The sequence below is a fragment of the Heloderma suspectum genome, chromosome 2 (assembly GCF_057233095.1).
Source record: "Heloderma suspectum isolate Gila_16-S chromosome 2, 16-S_ref, whole genome shotgun sequence".
Lineage (NCBI taxonomy): Eukaryota > Metazoa > Chordata > Lepidosauria > Squamata > Helodermatidae > Heloderma > Heloderma suspectum.
The window spans coordinates 292,566,283-292,583,917 of NC_139459.1; the positions used below are offsets into that span (position 1 = coordinate 292,566,283).

The window sequence follows — 17,635 nt, forward strand, 5'->3', positions numbered from 1 at the left end:
GATAATAAAGACGCTTACTGAATGTCATGGACTTTACTCCCAGGTAAGTGTGCATAGAATTGCACAATTACCTGGGAGTGTCTTAACATGCTAGTTAACTTTTTAAACCATGTATTTGTTACAGTCTCCACCGGAGCAGTAAGTTTTATCTGATTCAGTGTATCATATGGCAGCGTATGTTCCAATCAATTCCCATTCCTTGTAAAAATGTCATTTGACAACTTGAACAGAAGCCAAAGCCAGAAGCAATATTTTTGGTTGCACAGATGAGCCTTATTTGAAAATGGGATGGAGTCCAGTCGTGTTTTATTGGCAAAACCGCAACACTGCAAAGCTACAGGGAACTGCTTGCAATATCTCTCCCCTTTAGTCTTGCTTATACAATAGTAGAGCTGGCCCAAGACACTTTGCTTCTTGATGTGAAGAACAAGCACCCCCCCCCCCCACAGAAGGCAACCAGACTGGCATTTTAATCTTTCTTCAACACTAGTAACAGGATAGGGTCCACCGCCACACCCAAGGGCAGCAGGCTAGCTTAGGTGGGCAGGGCAGGCACACGGCTCTGCCACCCAGCAGAGGGGAAGAGACAAGGGGCACAGAGGAATGGGAGGGGGAACTGCCACTGCTGCCCCCTCACGCTCAGCATCTGCTGCCTGAGGGAGATGTCTCTCTCTGCCTAACGATAGGGCCGGCCTTGTACAACACATGCTATCAAGAGTTGTACTTTAAAGCCAAAATGTACAGAAACTGCTGGATCCAACAACCACTTTTTTCATTGTGCAAATAAGCACAGTTTGACTTAGCAGAGGTACATTGTAACTGAGCAAGCTGCATGCAGTGACGAGCCGGGTCTTAAACTAGAAAGCTGCACTCTAGCTGTTGTGGGGCACCCTCTTCTGTTAACTGGAATAAATATTTTCTGAAGTAGGCATAGGCTTTGAAGTGGTTTTAATGCCATGTCTCCAATTGACTATCCAATCTATCCGATAGCCACAACTGAAGCAGAGCCCCCCTCCCCCAAATAAAGCATGCCTGTTTTGCTGCCTTTAAAAATAGTCACAGCCATCTGTTGAGCTGCATACCTTTGTGGAAGCCAGATCTCTGCTGCTGAGAATTGTTCTAGGTATATATCCCACTGGTAAAGCAGGCCATACATGTCAGGTTGTACTAGTGGAACACTTATACATTGTTCCCATCCATGTTCTGCTATGTTAACTCCAGTTTCATTGTAATTATACACCAAACCTAAAAGCATAAACAGCAACAGGCCCAATTAGAAGTCCAAAATACAAGATGTGAGGTTAATGGCAATACTTCAAACAAAGGTACAGTTAATTACCATCCCTTAATTACTGTCACCTGCAGCATCATTCCCATTTATTCTATGAACACCTGTTATCTGAACAATAGTTCTGAAAATTGGGGTTATCTAGTCCACAACATGTAGCCCCATGGGAATATTTACAGAATTCACAGCTAGCCAACCAGCCGATCATCTGTTTTCAGTGTCTCAAAGAGCTGAGATGTACAATGTTGTACAGCAATTGAAGGATCATCCTGATAACAGAACCTGAATGTTCGGATTTTAGACTATGTAAAGCAGGGGTGGGCAACTTGTGGCCCTCCAGATGTTTTGGCCTAGAACACCCATCGGCCCTAGCCACGTAGCCAGTGCTGAGGAATGTGGGGAGTTGCCCACCCCTGTTGTAAAGAGATGTAGTTCTCAAGCAATGAAGGCAGCCTTTGAGGTTTAGAAAGACAACCTCTCAAAGTTTCACCTTTCTTGAACCAGCTGATCTTCCGATCCTGAAGGAAATATCAGTTTAAAGATACCTTTCAGATTTGTATCCCAAATATTAGCATACTAATGATAGATAGGCTAAACACTGGCTGTTGCCCGCAAGCCTGTGCCCATTCTGCCACCAATGCCAAGGCGGAGTTGCTGGAATGTCATAGAAAGTGCATGAAAAGAACTGATTAAGCGGAAAGTTGCCAGCAAATGAAAAACTGAAACAGTGGAACCTCTGTGGCCTGGATCTGCATGTGTGAAAAGCCTGTACTCTTAAGTGCCATGGCAGAGGTGCACCACCTTTACGGCCCTGAGGCCCCATCTGGGGTATGCTGTGGGTCCAGGGGCCACACATGTGCACACACATCTCAGTCAGACCAATCAGGACATTTTCCCACCACCAAGCATACAAAGCACAGTTCAGTTCTAGGCATGTCTTCCCAGAAATAAGCCCCAGAATATGATACCGGGGGGAGACTTTTAAAACACAAGCCTCCAATTTCCACATTGTTCTCCCTGCACAATTGGTTTAAATACCTTTACGATTTTAAAATTAAAATTGTAAAGGTATTTAAAGAGCACCAAATGTAAAGTTTAACTGCCTCTAAACCACTCTCATCTCCAACCAGTGATTGGAGATAAGAACACTGCTCAGCGCCGGAGAAAGCCGCCTGCCCACCCCATCCCACCCCCACTGGGCCCACTCGCAATCGCTCTTCCAGAGCTGCTAATGGCAGCAGCCATTTCCCCAAAGCCTGGCTGATCAGCTGAACTGTGTGAAAAGTGGGGGGAGCCACATAACCCATAGCTGAGGGCTGTATGCAGCCATGGGGCTTCTTCACACAGAGCTTTTATCCTGCTATTGAGTGGCTCTGTCACGGAAGTTTGCAGGCTCTTTAGATGACACTGTTACCCTCCAGGGTGTCTCCTGCCATTTTCCCCAGCCTATCCCGTGTTTTCCCCAAATGCAAAAAAAAATTTTTTCCAGCCCACGGAACAGGAGCGCCATGACCTCCCTGTGAAATTCTTTAATAGCGGAAGAAACCGGCTGTGGGCATTTGTTTTCAGTTGTTGGGGGCGTGGACAGGATGACTAGGCATTGAGAATGGGCTGCGGGAAGTGTCCTGAGCAGGGTTGAAAGGGGACTGAGCAGATTTGACAGGCGTGAGGGCTTGTGCTCTCTCCCTTCCTTGCAAGGAGGGGAGGGTGCATGGTTTGAGGGTGCCTCCTGCCTCCGCTCAAGTCTTGCTGAGGAAGGAAAGTTCTGCGCCTGACCCCCCCCCCGGTGATTTTTCTCTTTGCTTCAAGGCGACCCCCCTGCCAAACTGCCCAAATCCTGGTTGCAGCACAGCGTGCCACCTGCTTGGCAACAGCAGCGCCAGATAGCAGGCGCCAAAGAAGTGCATTGCTCTCAAACCATGTGTCTGCCATGTAATTGCTTGAGGACATTTCTCGATTGGAGGGAGAAGAGGGTAAAATGCCTCCTTGCAACGAAGGGAGACAGATCTGATCCCCCACCCCACCAAGCTCAGAATCAGCATCCTCTGTTGATTCAGAGCATCCCATTAAGTTCAATGGGGCTTACTTCCAAGTAAGCGTGCTGAGGGTTGCAGACTTACAGCGTGTCAGCCCCCATCCACCAGTAGCGTGCAAGGGGAGGGAAAGGGGCAGGAACCACGAAGGAATTATCGCTACACTCCAAGAGGCATCACCCCTCCGACCCCCCCATGAGAAGAAATGAAAAATAACACTACGGGGGACAGCCATCTAAAGAGAACGACCCAGTCCTACAATGATACCAAATGGGGAAAGAATGCAGGGCAGCTGAAGCGTGGAGGGGAAGATCTCCTCCGCACTGCTCCTGCCCTGCATTGGATAGGCGGTCACCTCTGAGTTTGGAGGCGGCCGTCTATCCCGATAGGATTGCGCCCTTATTGTGCTATCAGCCTGCCTTAGTCTCAGAATTTTAGGGAGGCAGGGTTCCAGATGGCACCATCTTCCATTTGTAACCCTCCCGTGTTTTCCCACCACTTCTTCTGTCTTTTTTCTCATCACAAAAAAAGCCATTAAAGAGGGAAAGATGGAATAGCTGCACGAGGCCTTTCTATTGGTCCAGCTAGGAGCCCTCTGTCTGGAAGAACCTCGGGTCAATAGACAATGAGTAACCAGAAAGAAGAAAGCTCTGAGTCCCATCAAGGCAACTGTAGGAACAAGCCCAGGAATGGAGGAGCAGGGGACCACCTTATAGCTCTGGCTGTCAAGCAGGGATGCAGGAGCATCCTCTCGCTCACCCCCTAAAAGGATCACGCTTTTGTGAGCATTCAAATGGAATACTCACAAAGGCTTGAGCTTTTTGCAAATATCTGATTTCAACGCTTGCCAAAAGCTTGGAGGTGGGCAAAGCAACCATCAGTGTCTTCTGGAAGCCCAGAGGAGGAGAATAAGAAGCAGTTTGGAACTGCAAAGCAGCTTTTATTTGTTTAAAAGGTTAATGGCACACTTCTCTTACCATTAGTACTGGTTATTCCAACATGAAGATCAGAACTTCCATCATACCCTCTGAAAGAAGAAATGTGACATTTTTCAAGTTGAAAACTATTCATTTATTGGGGTGAGAGGAAGATGTTCTACTTGTGATTTATAGAATCATAGAATAGTAGGGTTGGAAGGGGCCTACAAGACTATTGAGTCCAACCCCCTGCTCTGTCCTTTTCTGAAAGAGACTGAGTACAATCACATTTAATTACTGTTAAGATCCATTTTATTAGGGCTGAATCAATTAACTGGCTAGATCAATCATTTAAAAAATGTGTGTGTGTGTGTGTGGGCTATTGGGCGGTATAGAAATTCAATAAATAAATAAAACGAGTGCTTATGAAAACTGCAGATGGCAAGCACCACCTAGAAGAAGCATTCTCTTCTCTCATACACAAGAGAAATGCAGATGTGCATCAAGAAAAAACAAAGATATACTTCAGATATTATTTGTTCTCTTTATCCAATTTTAAGTGATAGATTTATTGTCTAATATTCAGGCGACTAATCAATGTTTACATTTCTTTGATCAGTAGTGGCCCTACATTTTATACGTTACAGCATCATTCCAGTCTAAAGTACCCATGGAGTTGATCTGGGAATTTGTGACTCTAAAAAGATTTGTCACTAAATTAAGGCATCAGGGCCAGTTGAACAGGGTTCAAGATAACCTTTTACTCACATTAATAAAACCTGCAGAATCTAAGCACTGATGATAACTTATGTGAATAGTAATCTGTTTTCCCCGCAATGGCGTTGACAAGGGCCTATAGTACATGCCATGCATTACATGCAAAAGGGGCCTCATCCATCCCTGGCTTCTCCACATCCGCTCCCATATCTTGGGGTGCAGGGCTGTGGGATAACTCAGCCTGAAAACGTGCCAAAGCACTGCCCCTAGTCAGAAGACTGGGCGAGACAGACCAATGATCTGATTCCTTTTCATAAATCTTGTTTGGTTTCTCATGAACCAAACAAAGGGGAATAATATCCTGCCCACTCAAAAGTCCAACTGCAATAGAAAAAAAAGATCAGAGAGTACAGGAGATTTCTCCTCCGTGAATCTGTATTAGACTGTGCATTTATCATGAACAGCCTTCTCTGTCCTTCACCATAGGTTGTAATTATAGAGTTTACAAGTTGTTTTACTGTAATATTTAATCATAGGATAGTACTTCGGTGTATTTTGATACAAATTTTTACATATTCTGTTGTATTATTCAGTGTATAAATGTTTCCAGTTTTTCTAACAATATTTGTAGTTTTATTCTGACCCTTTTTCATACTGCAGTTTATTTCTGACTATACAGTAACAAAATACTTCCTTTCGCATTGCCAACCAGAAAACCAAACAAAAGCCTACCTTAGGAAGGTTCCCGTTGTAGGTTTAAGTAAAAAAGAACATCTTTCCCTGTGCCCATTAGCAAATAGGCTTGGAATACTGACAGGTGCTTCTTCTAGTCTCCTGTAGATCAGACTCTGCCCACAGAAAGGGCAGTGCTTGGGCACAAAGAAGCCAAATATGTCTTTTTTACAGTGGCTGATTTTGATTAAGCTTCTCTCCGAGTCCAAAGGCTGCATGATTTCTGCCACCTCCTTGTTTCAATGCAGCTGGTTTCCTACCTGATCCAATCGTACTGACAAAACACAAGGTTTAGTTAGTGAAGTGGCCCGGGGAAAGGGGAAGGGATTTGTTGGCAGTGCTGTTGACGGTGCCGCAGCTCGCAGAACCAATCATTCCTGTAACGTGAGCAAGACTGGCAAACAAGACTGAAGCAGGAAAAGGGAGGGAGAGTTTCTTAAAGAGTTAGTGTTCATTTTCAATATTAATCTTATCCAAGACTCCTGTCGAGATGATTCTGATGAGTAGATACACTTATTATGACAGAGATCATTTGTCTGATACTAATCTGTTGCCACTCTCCATATAAGCAAAGGCAAAATTAAACTAAAGTTGTGTTAACTTGTGTAAGCAACTTATGGCCCTCCAGATGTTCTGGCCAACAACTCCCATCATCCCTCACCATTGGCTATACTGGCTAGGGATGATGGGAGTTGTAGGCCAAAACATCTGGGGGCGGCACATGTTGCCCAGCCCTGTGTTAACTAATGCTAAATGGAAATGTCCAAAATTGTATAAACCATCCTCTTCTCCAGGGCCAGCCAAAGACATTTTGCTGCCTGAGGCAAAGGCCAAAATGGCACCTATCCCATTCCATGTACAGAATCTATCTGGACAGACAGATGAATCTGTCTTCAACACTAATGATGGGGCAATGTCCTCCACTGAACCTGAAGGCAGCAGGCTAACTTAAGGAGCACAGAGTACGCTGCAAGGCACACAGCTCTTTCCTTGAACACCTTGGTGCTGCCTCCCAGCACCTGCTGCCTGAGGCAACTGCCTCACCCTGCCTAATGGTGGGGCCAGCCCTACTCTTCTCCAAAAGATGCTCCTCTGTACTAAACACTCCTAACATGTTAGGTGATATGATGGCAGATTATCACTAGATTATAGCATCACAGAAGTACAGAGAAGGACTGATGATGTATTCCCATGACAGAGGTTCTACAGCACTGGAAATACATATTATCTCAATCTTACTTTGTTATATACAAACTTGGGATACACATTTAACCATTTTGGATTGATGGACCAATACATCTGTTGCTCTTCTTGTCATGAGATACTTCAGCAGTGACCATCAACATTCTGCCCTTTCTACTTAGAACAATAACCAAGAGGAAGCTCATTTATAGATACCAGTTGTCCATAGGCGTTAATATCTGGGAAGGAACATAGAATTTTCCTCAGTGACAAAATAGTTCTACATGTTGCACCACCAACACACTATACGACCCGGTTCAACTTGGCCCAGACATAGCTGGCTCATCATTTAAATCCCAAGCTGAGCAGCATCTCATTTCCAGGGGAAAAGTGGAAATGCTGTATGTCAGACCGCAGGTACATCGATAAGGCTCCTCCATTCCAGTAGAGGTGCTGTCAGCCCCACCACTATACAACTTTTCATTTTGGTTGTGGGCATGTTTAAACTTGTAAACATTTGCATGAAATTGAATCTTGCTGGAGAGAGGTTCTCACTGTGAAAGGTGGAACACCCATATTAATGGAATAAATAGAAGGGTACTGTGTCTGCACAACCTCTGTCCCTGCTCCCAATTCAGGGCACAATCCTATGCATGGTTAGTAAACAACCAAAATCCTACAACTCCCAGCATTCCCCAGCCAGCATGGGTCCTACAACTTTTACTGGTCAAATGCCCATCTCTACCAAGTGGTCCTAAATCAGTTTGTGCCTCCACCCCAAAGATCTCGAGGGGATCAGTTCTGTGAATGTGAGGAGCGGGACCTTTAGGGTGGTGGCACAACAGCAGTGAAACTTGCTCTGTAAGATCTGCCAGGCAGCAACTCTTTATAGTTTTAAATGACAAATTAAAACAGTTTTGTTTTGATGGGTTTTTAATTCTTCTTGGAATTGTTTCTTTGCTATTCTTAGTAACTACTTTGCAGTGAATCTTTGTTTTTAAAAATATTTTGTATTTTATCTACTTTTATGATATTTTAAATGGTTTCCTATGGAGTCGTATTGTAAACTGCCTGGAACAAGATTTGCTTCTTTTGGTGGGAAAAGGCTATCTATATCCTTAAAAAAAAGGCTTGGAAGGAAGACTAGAAGGCCTGTCCTAGCTTACAGACAGCTCTCAAAACTGAAACAGTTGCCCACTATCAATAACAGGCCACTTAAGAGAGACACAAACACAGGAACCAGACCCTGCAACAAGCTCAAATGCCAACTCTGTCCCCTACCTACTCTGGCAACGCTATTACAGAGCCGAATAATGTCACCCACAACATCAGGGATCTACTCACCTGTTCATCTTCCGATGCAATATTTGCCAAGGTGGTATTTGTCCTACTGCATTCTACATAGGACAAACAGGCCAGTCTCTACACAAGAGAATACATGGACATGAATCTGACATCAGAATGGGCAATATTCAGAAACCAGTAGAAGAACATTTCAGCCTCTCAGGAAACTCTGTTGCTGATCTTAAAGCTGCTATTCTTGAACCAAGGGAGAATGTGGCTCAAAACTGCTGAATTAATGCATATCAAACATTTCAATTCTATCTTCTGTGGCTTGAATCTGCCCCACCCCTCATTATAGGTGTTAATTAACTTATCAGGGCCAGGATGTTTATCAACACTTGTGAATGGTTACTGTAATGATTTTACATATATCTAAGCTTTTAATGTAATTATCCCTGCATGTATTTCATCACCCTCTGACCTAGCTGATTTTTTCCCCTTCTCCCTACACTCGTGTGCGTGTATCTGCTTTTCTCCACCCCACCCCGCTCTCTCTTCTTCACTTAGGATGACTTTCCATGCATCTGATCAAGTGGGCTCTGGTCCAGTACAGCTTATGCCAGAATAAGGGTGGAATCCTATGCATGTTTAGACAGAAAAAAAGTCCTACAATTCCCAGCATCCCCCAGGCAGCCATGTGTCTAAATATGCCTAGGACAGCACGCTAAATTTGTTGGTCTTCAATACGCCAACAAAGGCTGTTCGTTGTTTTTCTGATGACTTGGGTGGAACTTGCTTCCAAGTACGGCCACAATCCTAAAACACACTTAGGGCGCAATCCTATGCATATTTAGACCGGGGGGTGGAAATCCTGCAGCTCCCAGCATTCCCCAGCCAGCAATGCTGTCTAAACATGCGTAGGACGGCGCCCTTAGTAAGGAGTAAGTCCCACGGAACTGGGAGGAACTTAGTTCTTAATAAACGTACTAGGTTTGCTCATTGCATGTATGCTTCGGGAGACTAGGGCAGAGAGGGGAGGAAAGAGGATGACTCCTGATGGTTCTGGTTTTGATCTCGCTCCGGATAGACCGCTAAGCCGATCGGCTCTTCCCAAGTAGCCTCGGCTCAGAGCGCCTGAAGTGACTTTGAATTCGGTGCAGAGTGCCGGCTCCGTTCCAAGGCGCCGGTAGGTGGCGCTCTGGCCCGCCCACGTGTTTTTCCTTTAGACGCGCGGTCACTCTAGCCCTGTTCCTGTCCTGCCTTGGGCCTGACAATAAGCAGGTCCTATCTCTATGGTCCTGCCAGCCCCACCGCAGACACTAAGTCGTGAAACGCCTGCCTCTCTGATCGAGTACTGCACCTTATAACGTCCGACCGGAAACCAGTTCCTGTAGGAAGGGGGGCCGGGTGGCTTTCGCGGGGCTCCCAAACAGCGCCTCCCTCCCTCCCTCCCCCCGCCTGGAGCTCCACAGCGCTCAGCGGAACCAAAATGCGAGGAGCCGCGCGGGGAGGGGACGCCGAAGCGGGAGTGGAGCCGGAGGAGACATGAGCAGCACTAAGGACGTGACCTGCAGGTCAGAGCCCGTCGCCTGGGATGGCCGCTGCCCCCTCCCCGCACCCCCGCCGCACGGACGGCGTTCCGCGACGCTCCGCCCCCGAGGAGGGAGGGGTGAAATGCGGCCGCGCTCCCTCCCGCTCCGGCCCGGCAGCTGCGGGCCGCGTCCCCTCCCCCACCCCCGACCAACCCGTGTAAAGGGCGGGCGGAAGGAGTGGGGGGCCCAGGGCCGCCGCCGCCTTCATTTCCCTGCTGACAGCCCCCCGCCCGCGCTCTGCTCCGCAGTCAGCCCAGTCGATCCTCTCCCCGCCCCCGTCCCTGTGTGGGTTCCTCCTAAAAACAGTGCACGGTGCACGGAGGAAGCGTTTTTCAGGGTCAGGGAAGCCTTTGGAATCTGGCCTTCCGGAGCATAGGACAGCCTTCCCCAATCCGGTGCCCTCGAGATGTTTTGGACTTAAGTGCCCATCAGCCCTAGCCAGCATGGCCAATGGTCAGGAATGCTGAGACGTGTAGTCCAAAACAGTTACATCACGATGGGAAAAGCTGGCATAGGATAACCCAGCCCAGACTCTCGAGGTGTCTTGATTCCGCCCAGAATGATCCCTAAAATGGGCAGTGTTTCTCAGTTGTGGCCAGTGATGTGAGTTTGTGCAACTCAACTGAAGCTTGGGGCGGTGAGGAAGCGGGACAGAAACATAGAGAGCTGTTAGAGGGTTAGTTGATGTCATGCCAATGCACTTGCTCAGTTCCCAAAACCCATTTGAGTCTTAAAGTCAGTTTACAGCCTTTTTAAGAAAATAGCTAGTCAAGTACACTTTCAAGTATGCATTCTGTAAAATCTCTTAAACCCACCTGAAAAATAACACTCCTAGAAGAATCAAGCTTAATATGAGGTGGGATTTACCGGTGATAGCACTGGAAACTATTTTTAATTAGTGAGTCCATGTTTCATGTTAGATTAATTAATTAATTACATTTCTGTACCACTCAAGAACTGAAGTTCTCTGGGCAGTTCACAGAAATTAGGTTCTAATCTCAGGTTCATGCTCTGATGCATTTTCCAGTGGTAGCCATGTTCTTTTATTACAGAAAAACAACATGGAGGCTTGTGGCACCTTAAAGAAGTGGCATATAGTCCATGTATGCCATAATATATTTTAAGGTGCCACAAGGTACTTTTTTGTTTTTGTTTTGATGCATGTAAAATGATGAAGAAGAAACCTTGGCAAATTTTCCTGCCATACCTGAACAAGATTGAGAAACAAATGATGTGACATCTGTTGTCTTTGTGGCTTTAAATCAATGTCACTGCAGGTATTTTATGCAAGGGGTTTGCCGTGAAGGAAGTAGGTGCTTATTTTCCCATGACTTGTCTACAAGCAAACCATCTACTGTCTGCAAGTTCTACCAGAAAGGACAATGTGCCTATGGAACTCGCTGCAGGTATGACCTGCTAGTTTTCAGAATAAAATCTGTAGATCTTTGTGTCATGCCAATGATATTTAAGAAGGTGTTTATCCTCTAGAGGAGAGGCGGGCAGAAAGTAGATCTCCAGATATTTTGGACTTCAAGCACTCCTGACCATTGTCCATGCTTGTAGGGACATCTGGGAGGTAAAGTCCAAAATACCTGGAGATCTACCTTCTGCCCACTCCTATTCTATAGGAATGGCTTGTTTTTCTAGACTGGTTTGTAACAGCTAGATTTTTTTTAACCCCAGGAATAGCTTAATGGGTTGTATCTAATGCTAGTCATCTCCCAGCAGAATGGAAACCGATGGCGGAACAGATTTCCTCTCCCCATTGCAGCCCAGTCTGCTCTGGTGGGTTGAGTGGCTTGTGTGGGCCTGCAGCAGGGAGAAGAGCAAGGCAAAGTCCCATTGTGTGAGCAGATGTCTACTCATGCGACCTTGGATTTAACCCACTGTTCGAATGTCCTGATTGTAGCTGGACAGATATAGTCTACAAATAACCCTTACCACTGATGTAGCTACTTGTTTTATGGAAGTTTGCGAGATTAGCAGTGTAGTCCTATCAGCCATCCCTAACCTGGTCCCCTCCAGAAGTTTTGTACTACAAGACCCAGCATTCCTGACCATTGGCCATGCTGCCTGGGGCTGATAGAAGTTGAAGTCCAAAACATCTGGAGGGCATCAGATTGGGAAAGGCTGCTATACATATCTACTCAGAAATAATTTCCATTTAGTTTAATAGGTCTACCAGGTATAGGATTGCAGTCTCAAAGTACTTTAATTATTGTGCAGAGCCCCACTTGCTGGTCTAAAGCTACAATCCTGTGTATGCTTGCTTGTGGGAATATTCCACTGAACTCAGTGGGATGTACTTTTAAATACACATGCATAGAATTTAGGCTACAATCCTAAATTGCATACTTACATACCTGAGAGTAAGCCCTATTGAACTCAGTGGGACTTGCTTCTGAGTAGATACATATAGGATTGAAACACTAAGGGTGCAATCCTATGCATGTTTAGACAGAGAAAAGGCCTCCAACTCCCAGCATTCCCCAGCCAGCAAAGGATTGTGCCCTGAGTATTCTTACACAGAAGTAAGTTGCATTTGCAATCATGGAGACTTCAAAATAAATATATATATGATTAGGATGTTGGTCTTTTATAGTCAGAGGAATCATTGAGGTTCACAGGATCAGGGTTTTGGACTTTGTAATATGGATTTTAGTTACACTATAGAGATGGTAAAAAAGACAAACATGCTAAAAGCTTGGAAACTCTTACTCCTTTTATCCGCAGCATCACCCCTGTAGCTTTAGAATAATTCATCCATGTGTTGAGTGAAACTTGCCCTTAAGAATATAGTTAGGTTTAAAAGTCTGTGCAATGAAACAAGCATTCATGTGAGTGTTGCCATCTCTGAAAACATTAGAAACGACATAATAGCCGTGTGCACCTTTTCTTTGTGTATGAGTACAACCAGAATAAAATAAATATAGCAGTTTTGTTTGTGTCTTTTTAAAAAATTGTTCTTAAGATATGATCACATTAGACCTCCTGCATCTGCTGCATCAAGTGGCATAGTGGGTACTAGGACACTTTACGCTTCTGCACCACCATTCCACGGCTTTAACTCTCCGCTGGAGCAAAATACACCTGTAATCAAAAGTAAAGTACATGAGCCTGGAAAACGTGAAAAGAAAACATTAGTGCTCCGGGACAGAGGTAAGGTAATTCTCCATTTTTCTCCTTTAGATAGCTTTTGATACTTCCGGTTGTTTATTCATTTATTGCTTCTTCACTCATTTACTGCTTCTTACCATGTTCTTGTTGCAAGTGCTTCTAAGCCCATGGCCATATGTAAATAGACACAACTTCCCAAATGATCATCCATTGTTCTGCTAGCGTGAATATGGAATGCTAAAACTAAGGATCATTGCAGACCATTTTCTTCTGTTATGAGTCATTAATCATACTTGCTGTATATTTTAACTGCCCATAGTAGTAAAGTGTGATCTGTAGGAATGAAAGGCAATTACTCAAGCCAAGGGGGAGCAAATTCCAGAAGTCTGTCTGTTCAGACACCTAAAAATGAGATGCAAACCTAGGTACTTATTATTTTTCAGCTCTCTGAAGAACAGGGTCTTTGGAAACTTGTCTTTTGACAGTTCTCAGCAGTCCATCCAATTCATCTCGCATTGTCACTCAAGGCATAGGTGGCCTCAGTGGCTCAGAGTGCCTTTCATCAGCTTTGGCTGATAAACCAGCTGCGACTCTCCCTGGACAGAGGTAGCCTAGCTGCAGTTATACATGCTCTGGTAACCTCCTGCTTGTATTTCTGTAATGTTTTATACATGGGGCTGCCTTTGAAAATGTTCCAGAAACTTCAGTTACTCAGAAACAGGGCTGTTAATTAGGACTGGATGATTCAGACACAATATACCAGTGTTTTATCAGCTGTGCTGGATTCCAGTCACTTTCTGGGCCCAATTGAGAGTGCTGGTTTTAACATTTGAAGCCCTAAACAGCTTGGAGCCAAGTTATCTGAAAGATGGCCTCCTCCCATATATACTCAGGCCTTGAGGTCCTCAACAGAGGCCCTTCTTTGGTGTGTGGGTCATAAAGAGAGGACCTTCTCAGTGGTAGACCTGACTGTGGAATGCCCTCCCCAGAAAGGCTTGTCTGGTGCCTGCTCTGTACTCGCTTTGGTGCCAGGCCAAGACTTTTAAAATTTTATTTGCCCAGGCCTTTTAGCGGCCTGCTGGGGCTTTTATGTACATGGCGGTTTTGGCTTGTTGATTTCATTATTTTATCTCTGCTATGTGTTTTATATCGTGAATCTATTGTTTATTGTTTATATTGACTTTTTAAAGAAGGCACCAAGAACATTTTGATTATGGGGTGGCATAGAAGTATCATGGAGGATAAGGCTATCAATGGCTACTAGTCCTGATGGCTATTTAGTACCTCCAGTATCAGCTGCAGTATGCCTGTTTATATCAGTTGCTAGGGAGCACAAGCAACAGGGTGCTGTTGCACTCAGGTCCTACTTGTGGGTTTCCCCACAAGCAGCTGGTTGGCCATTGTGTGAACAGATGTTAGACTAGACAGACCTTGGTCTGATCCAGCAGGGCTCTTATGTTCTTAAATACCACCAGGAAACAGGACCTAGCATTAGGCTATGCAGACAGGAGCACACTTGCATCTTAATGGGTGGGGTCTTGAAAGCAGGTTTAGCTCCCACTGCCTTGCATTCTCCCATGCAAGTGAATGGCTGCCATTCACTCCTATGGAGAAGTAAAGCACTGCACTTGGGGAGACTGTTGCGGTCAGGGCAAAACCTGCGCAGTCATTGCCTCCAGGGTCCTTGAAATATACAAGCCCTCCCTTCACATGCCTATCGTCATGACTGGCATTTTGTTAGTTTGCAATAATCTCTCCAGCCCCGCTCTAAATTGAGATGCAGGTTTTTATGGTGCATTAGTTTTATATGACCTGCCCAATTCTTTGGAGTATTATAGTGTGTAGCTGGAGATGGTAAAATTCACATTGTTTGAAGATGAAAGTAGCTTTCCTGTGTCAGATAGAGTCAGCTTCTATTGCAGTTCAATTTCAGAAATGCCAGCTAGGTGCTTAGTGCCTTAAAATGGGAGCTACCATGAGTAGGTAACAGAAGCTCTTCTGTTGTGTTAATGGTCTCCTGCTTTTGAACGTGATCAGGTATTTCTTTTCTCCTTTCCCAAGATTTATGTGGATCAAATGAGGAAAGGACGAGATCTAGCACTGTGAGTGATTCAGCATGTTGTGGTGTTCAGAGTGATGCTCCAGAAACAAAGCCCCATTCGTACCTGGATGCTATCCGCAGCGGGCTCGAAGAAGATGTTGCTGAACCTGGAAGCTCATATGCCAATGGTGAACAGCTGTGTCCTTATGCAGTGGCTGGCATGTGCCAATTTGGTGACCAATGTCTCTACCTCCATGGGCAAGTGTGTGAAATTTGTGGGTTGCAAGTACTTCATCCGTTTGACCCAGAACAGAGAAAGATGCATGAGAAGGTAAACATGAGCAGAAATAAAACCAGCTTCAACAAGATTCCATTTGATTTTAAAATGCCTTAGATATCTATGTTTTCTTTGGTCTTGGGGGCTACTTGAAACCTAATGGGGAAACCATGGCTTCCTGCTATGAAAATGGGCTGCAGTGAGTTTCAGGCTTGTGCGCCCCCCCCCCCCCACACACACCTCTTTTACACCTACCAGGAAGAGATTGGAAGTTTCTGCTTCTTGTTTTAACTAACCACAATTCCCCATAATATCTGATTCTCTCCCCCGCTCCCCATGAACTTGGGGGACTTAGTTTTGTTTAAACTAACATGTTGTCAGATCATGGCTGGTCCTCACTAACCATAGTTTAAACAAACCACAGTTCCTCAGGTTCAGCTGTCGTGGGGAATTGTGATTATTTTAAAAACAGAATATTTCAGTATATTCCCTGCTGGCCTAAAAGAAGGGGAAGAGGGGAGTGTGTGAGCCAGAGCTTTGCTGTGGTTCATTCTCGTCATGGGAAACCGTGGTTTCCCATTATGTCTGACCTTTAAGAGTTTGCTTGGAATGACACAGTGTGTCTGTCTGTAAGCTTCATTGTAAGTTTACTACTAGGTTTTATCACCTCGTGCCTTGCATGAGCAATCAAGTTATTTTTTTAATGGGACAATTTGAGTGACTTAGCATAACTGTGAAATACATCTGTTGTGGAAAAAATTTTACACTGAACTTGACTTGTTAAAACAGTTTACCAAGCTATAATTATGAGACAGACCATTCACAGAGACACTGAAATACATCTGCCTTAGCATTATCAGAATATGAAACGAAAGGAAAGTGTTCAGTTTCTCAGTCTCGTGAGGCTAGCCTTACAACTCAGCTGAGCCCACTGCCAAATTCTCACACACCACTGATTAGGAGAAGCAAGCGGTGTGATCTTGACCATGGAGGCTGAGAAGGTTGTAAAATAAAAGTTAGCATTAAAGGCTGGGGTCTCTGCCCTGACTTCATGTGCAGTTTATTTAGTTTTGAAGAATTAAAAGTTCAACCAGTCTGCATGCAAGACAATGGAGCATGAGGCTTCTGCGTGCAATTGGGTGCTTGTTTGGCCTAGGAGGAGGCCTGAGGGGGCAATTTAAATACTCCCAACTCTGCCTTGAAACATAACAGACTACATTGCAGGGCTGCTGTCAGCTACTGTCTTCCAGCACAGACCTTCAACCTGCAATAAGAGTATTAACATGAACTACATTGTGTGTATGGGGGGGTGTTATTATTTCCCCCTCAGGTTTAGTCCAAACTTGAATCAGCAGTGGGGGTCTAATACCTCTGGACAACACTGCAAGTTTGTTGTAAACCACTTGGAGCCTGACCTGCAGTACTCGGTGTGCATTACACTTCAGAGCTGTCATAAGTCACTCCTTCTCAGGGACAGCCCCTTCCAGTCTGCCAAATGAATTCCATTGGCTTTAGAATTTAGCAAGTTTTTTTTTTAATAATTCACACTAAATAAGAACTGAGTTAGAAAAAAATCAGGAACTCTTCTCTTTGCTCCTACCTTTCGGGTTGCTTTGGGGTGGACATGCCGCTGCCCAGTCCCAATTACATTAAAATCTTGGATTTCTTCATTGATTTCTGTGGAACTTCTCACATCTATCCCTGGCAATATTTAAAAATAAGTTCTCTGTGCCTATGCAGTGGAAGTGGCCTATCCAGAAAATGGTTCTTTCTGCTACTGTGTCTCTGTCCTCCAGCTGTTCCAGCCACTCTATTCTATTTCTCTCCACACCCAGTTGTCAGGTTTTTCTCCTCTCACTCAACATTCTGTGCCGTTGAGTTATTATGGAGCTCTTTGATGTATTATTTTCCCCATACTTAGGGTTTTTTCCCCCCTGCTGATTTTCTGGTATTCTACAAACCTCGGGGTCACCACAAGTCTGCTGATCCCTCTCTCTTGTGTGTGGGTGGTGCAGTTTGTGCTGTGTAAGCACAAGCACAGGAAGATTCGAATTGGTATTAGTATGCAATATAAATTCACATGAAATTTCTCATAGGCTTGCTAATGGGATATTTTATATGTTTATGCTTTTTAAAATTAATTACCTTGTATTTCATATAAACAGTATAGCTGGTTTGAGAATCCTTAATATTTAATACCCCCTTCATGGATCACTGCCTTGTTGTGGCGAAGGGCCTTGCGTAACTCAGTGAAGCCATAAGCTATGCCGTGCAGGGCCACCCAAGACGGACAGGTCACGGCAGAGAGTTCTGACAAAATGTGGTCCACTGGAGAAGGAAATGGCAACCCACTCCAGTATTCTTGCCAAGAAAACCCCATGGAACGTATCACAAGGCTAAAAGAGATGACGCCGGAAGATGAGCCCCTCGGGTCGGAAGGTGTCCAATATACTAC

General features: G+C 44.9%; 2 protein-coding genes across 10 annotated transcripts in view; one reads left to right on the forward strand and one right to left on the reverse strand.

Moving 5' to 3' along the window:
- MKRN2OS (MKRN2 opposite strand) overlaps positions 1-10,052 on the reverse strand; it is a 14,908-nt gene extending 4,856 nt beyond the window's left edge. Inside the window, exons 1-5 of one of the 4 annotated variants that reach the window (XM_084839915.1) lie at positions 9,899-10,052; positions 8,214-8,291; positions 5,688-5,961; positions 4,299-4,348; positions 1,083-1,245 (exon numbers count right to left, since the gene is read on the reverse strand). In XM_084839915.1, coding sequence (XP_084696041.1) covers positions 1,083-1,245; positions 4,299-4,348; positions 5,688-5,905 — 431 coding nt within the window. In that variant the 5' untranslated portion in view covers positions 5,906-5,961; positions 8,214-8,291; positions 9,899-10,052. Of the gene's footprint in view, positions 1-1,082; positions 1,246-4,298; positions 4,349-5,687; positions 5,964-8,213; positions 8,292-9,140; positions 9,811-9,898 lie in introns of those variants that run through there. The other 3 variants (XM_084839913.1, XM_084839914.1, XM_084839916.1) reach the window with 3 other exon arrangements.
- Positions 9,544-17,635, forward strand: part of MKRN2 (makorin ring finger protein 2) — a 23,582-nt gene continuing 15,490 nt past the window's right edge. For 4 of the 6 annotated variants that reach the window (XR_014788515.1, XR_014788514.1, XR_014788516.1 and 1 more), the window contains exons 1-4: positions 9,544-9,727; positions 11,023-11,151; positions 12,717-12,904; positions 14,924-15,234. Coding sequence is in view for 3 of the 6 variants with exons in the window: in XM_084839911.1 (XP_084696037.1) it covers positions 9,699-9,727; positions 11,023-11,151; positions 12,717-12,904; positions 14,924-15,234 (657 nt within the window). In the remaining 3 variants the exon portion in view is untranslated. Of the gene's footprint in view, positions 9,728-9,804; positions 10,349-11,022; positions 11,152-12,716; positions 12,905-14,923; positions 15,235-17,635 lie in introns of those variants that run through there. The other 2 variants (XM_084839910.1, XM_084839912.1) reach the window with 2 other exon arrangements.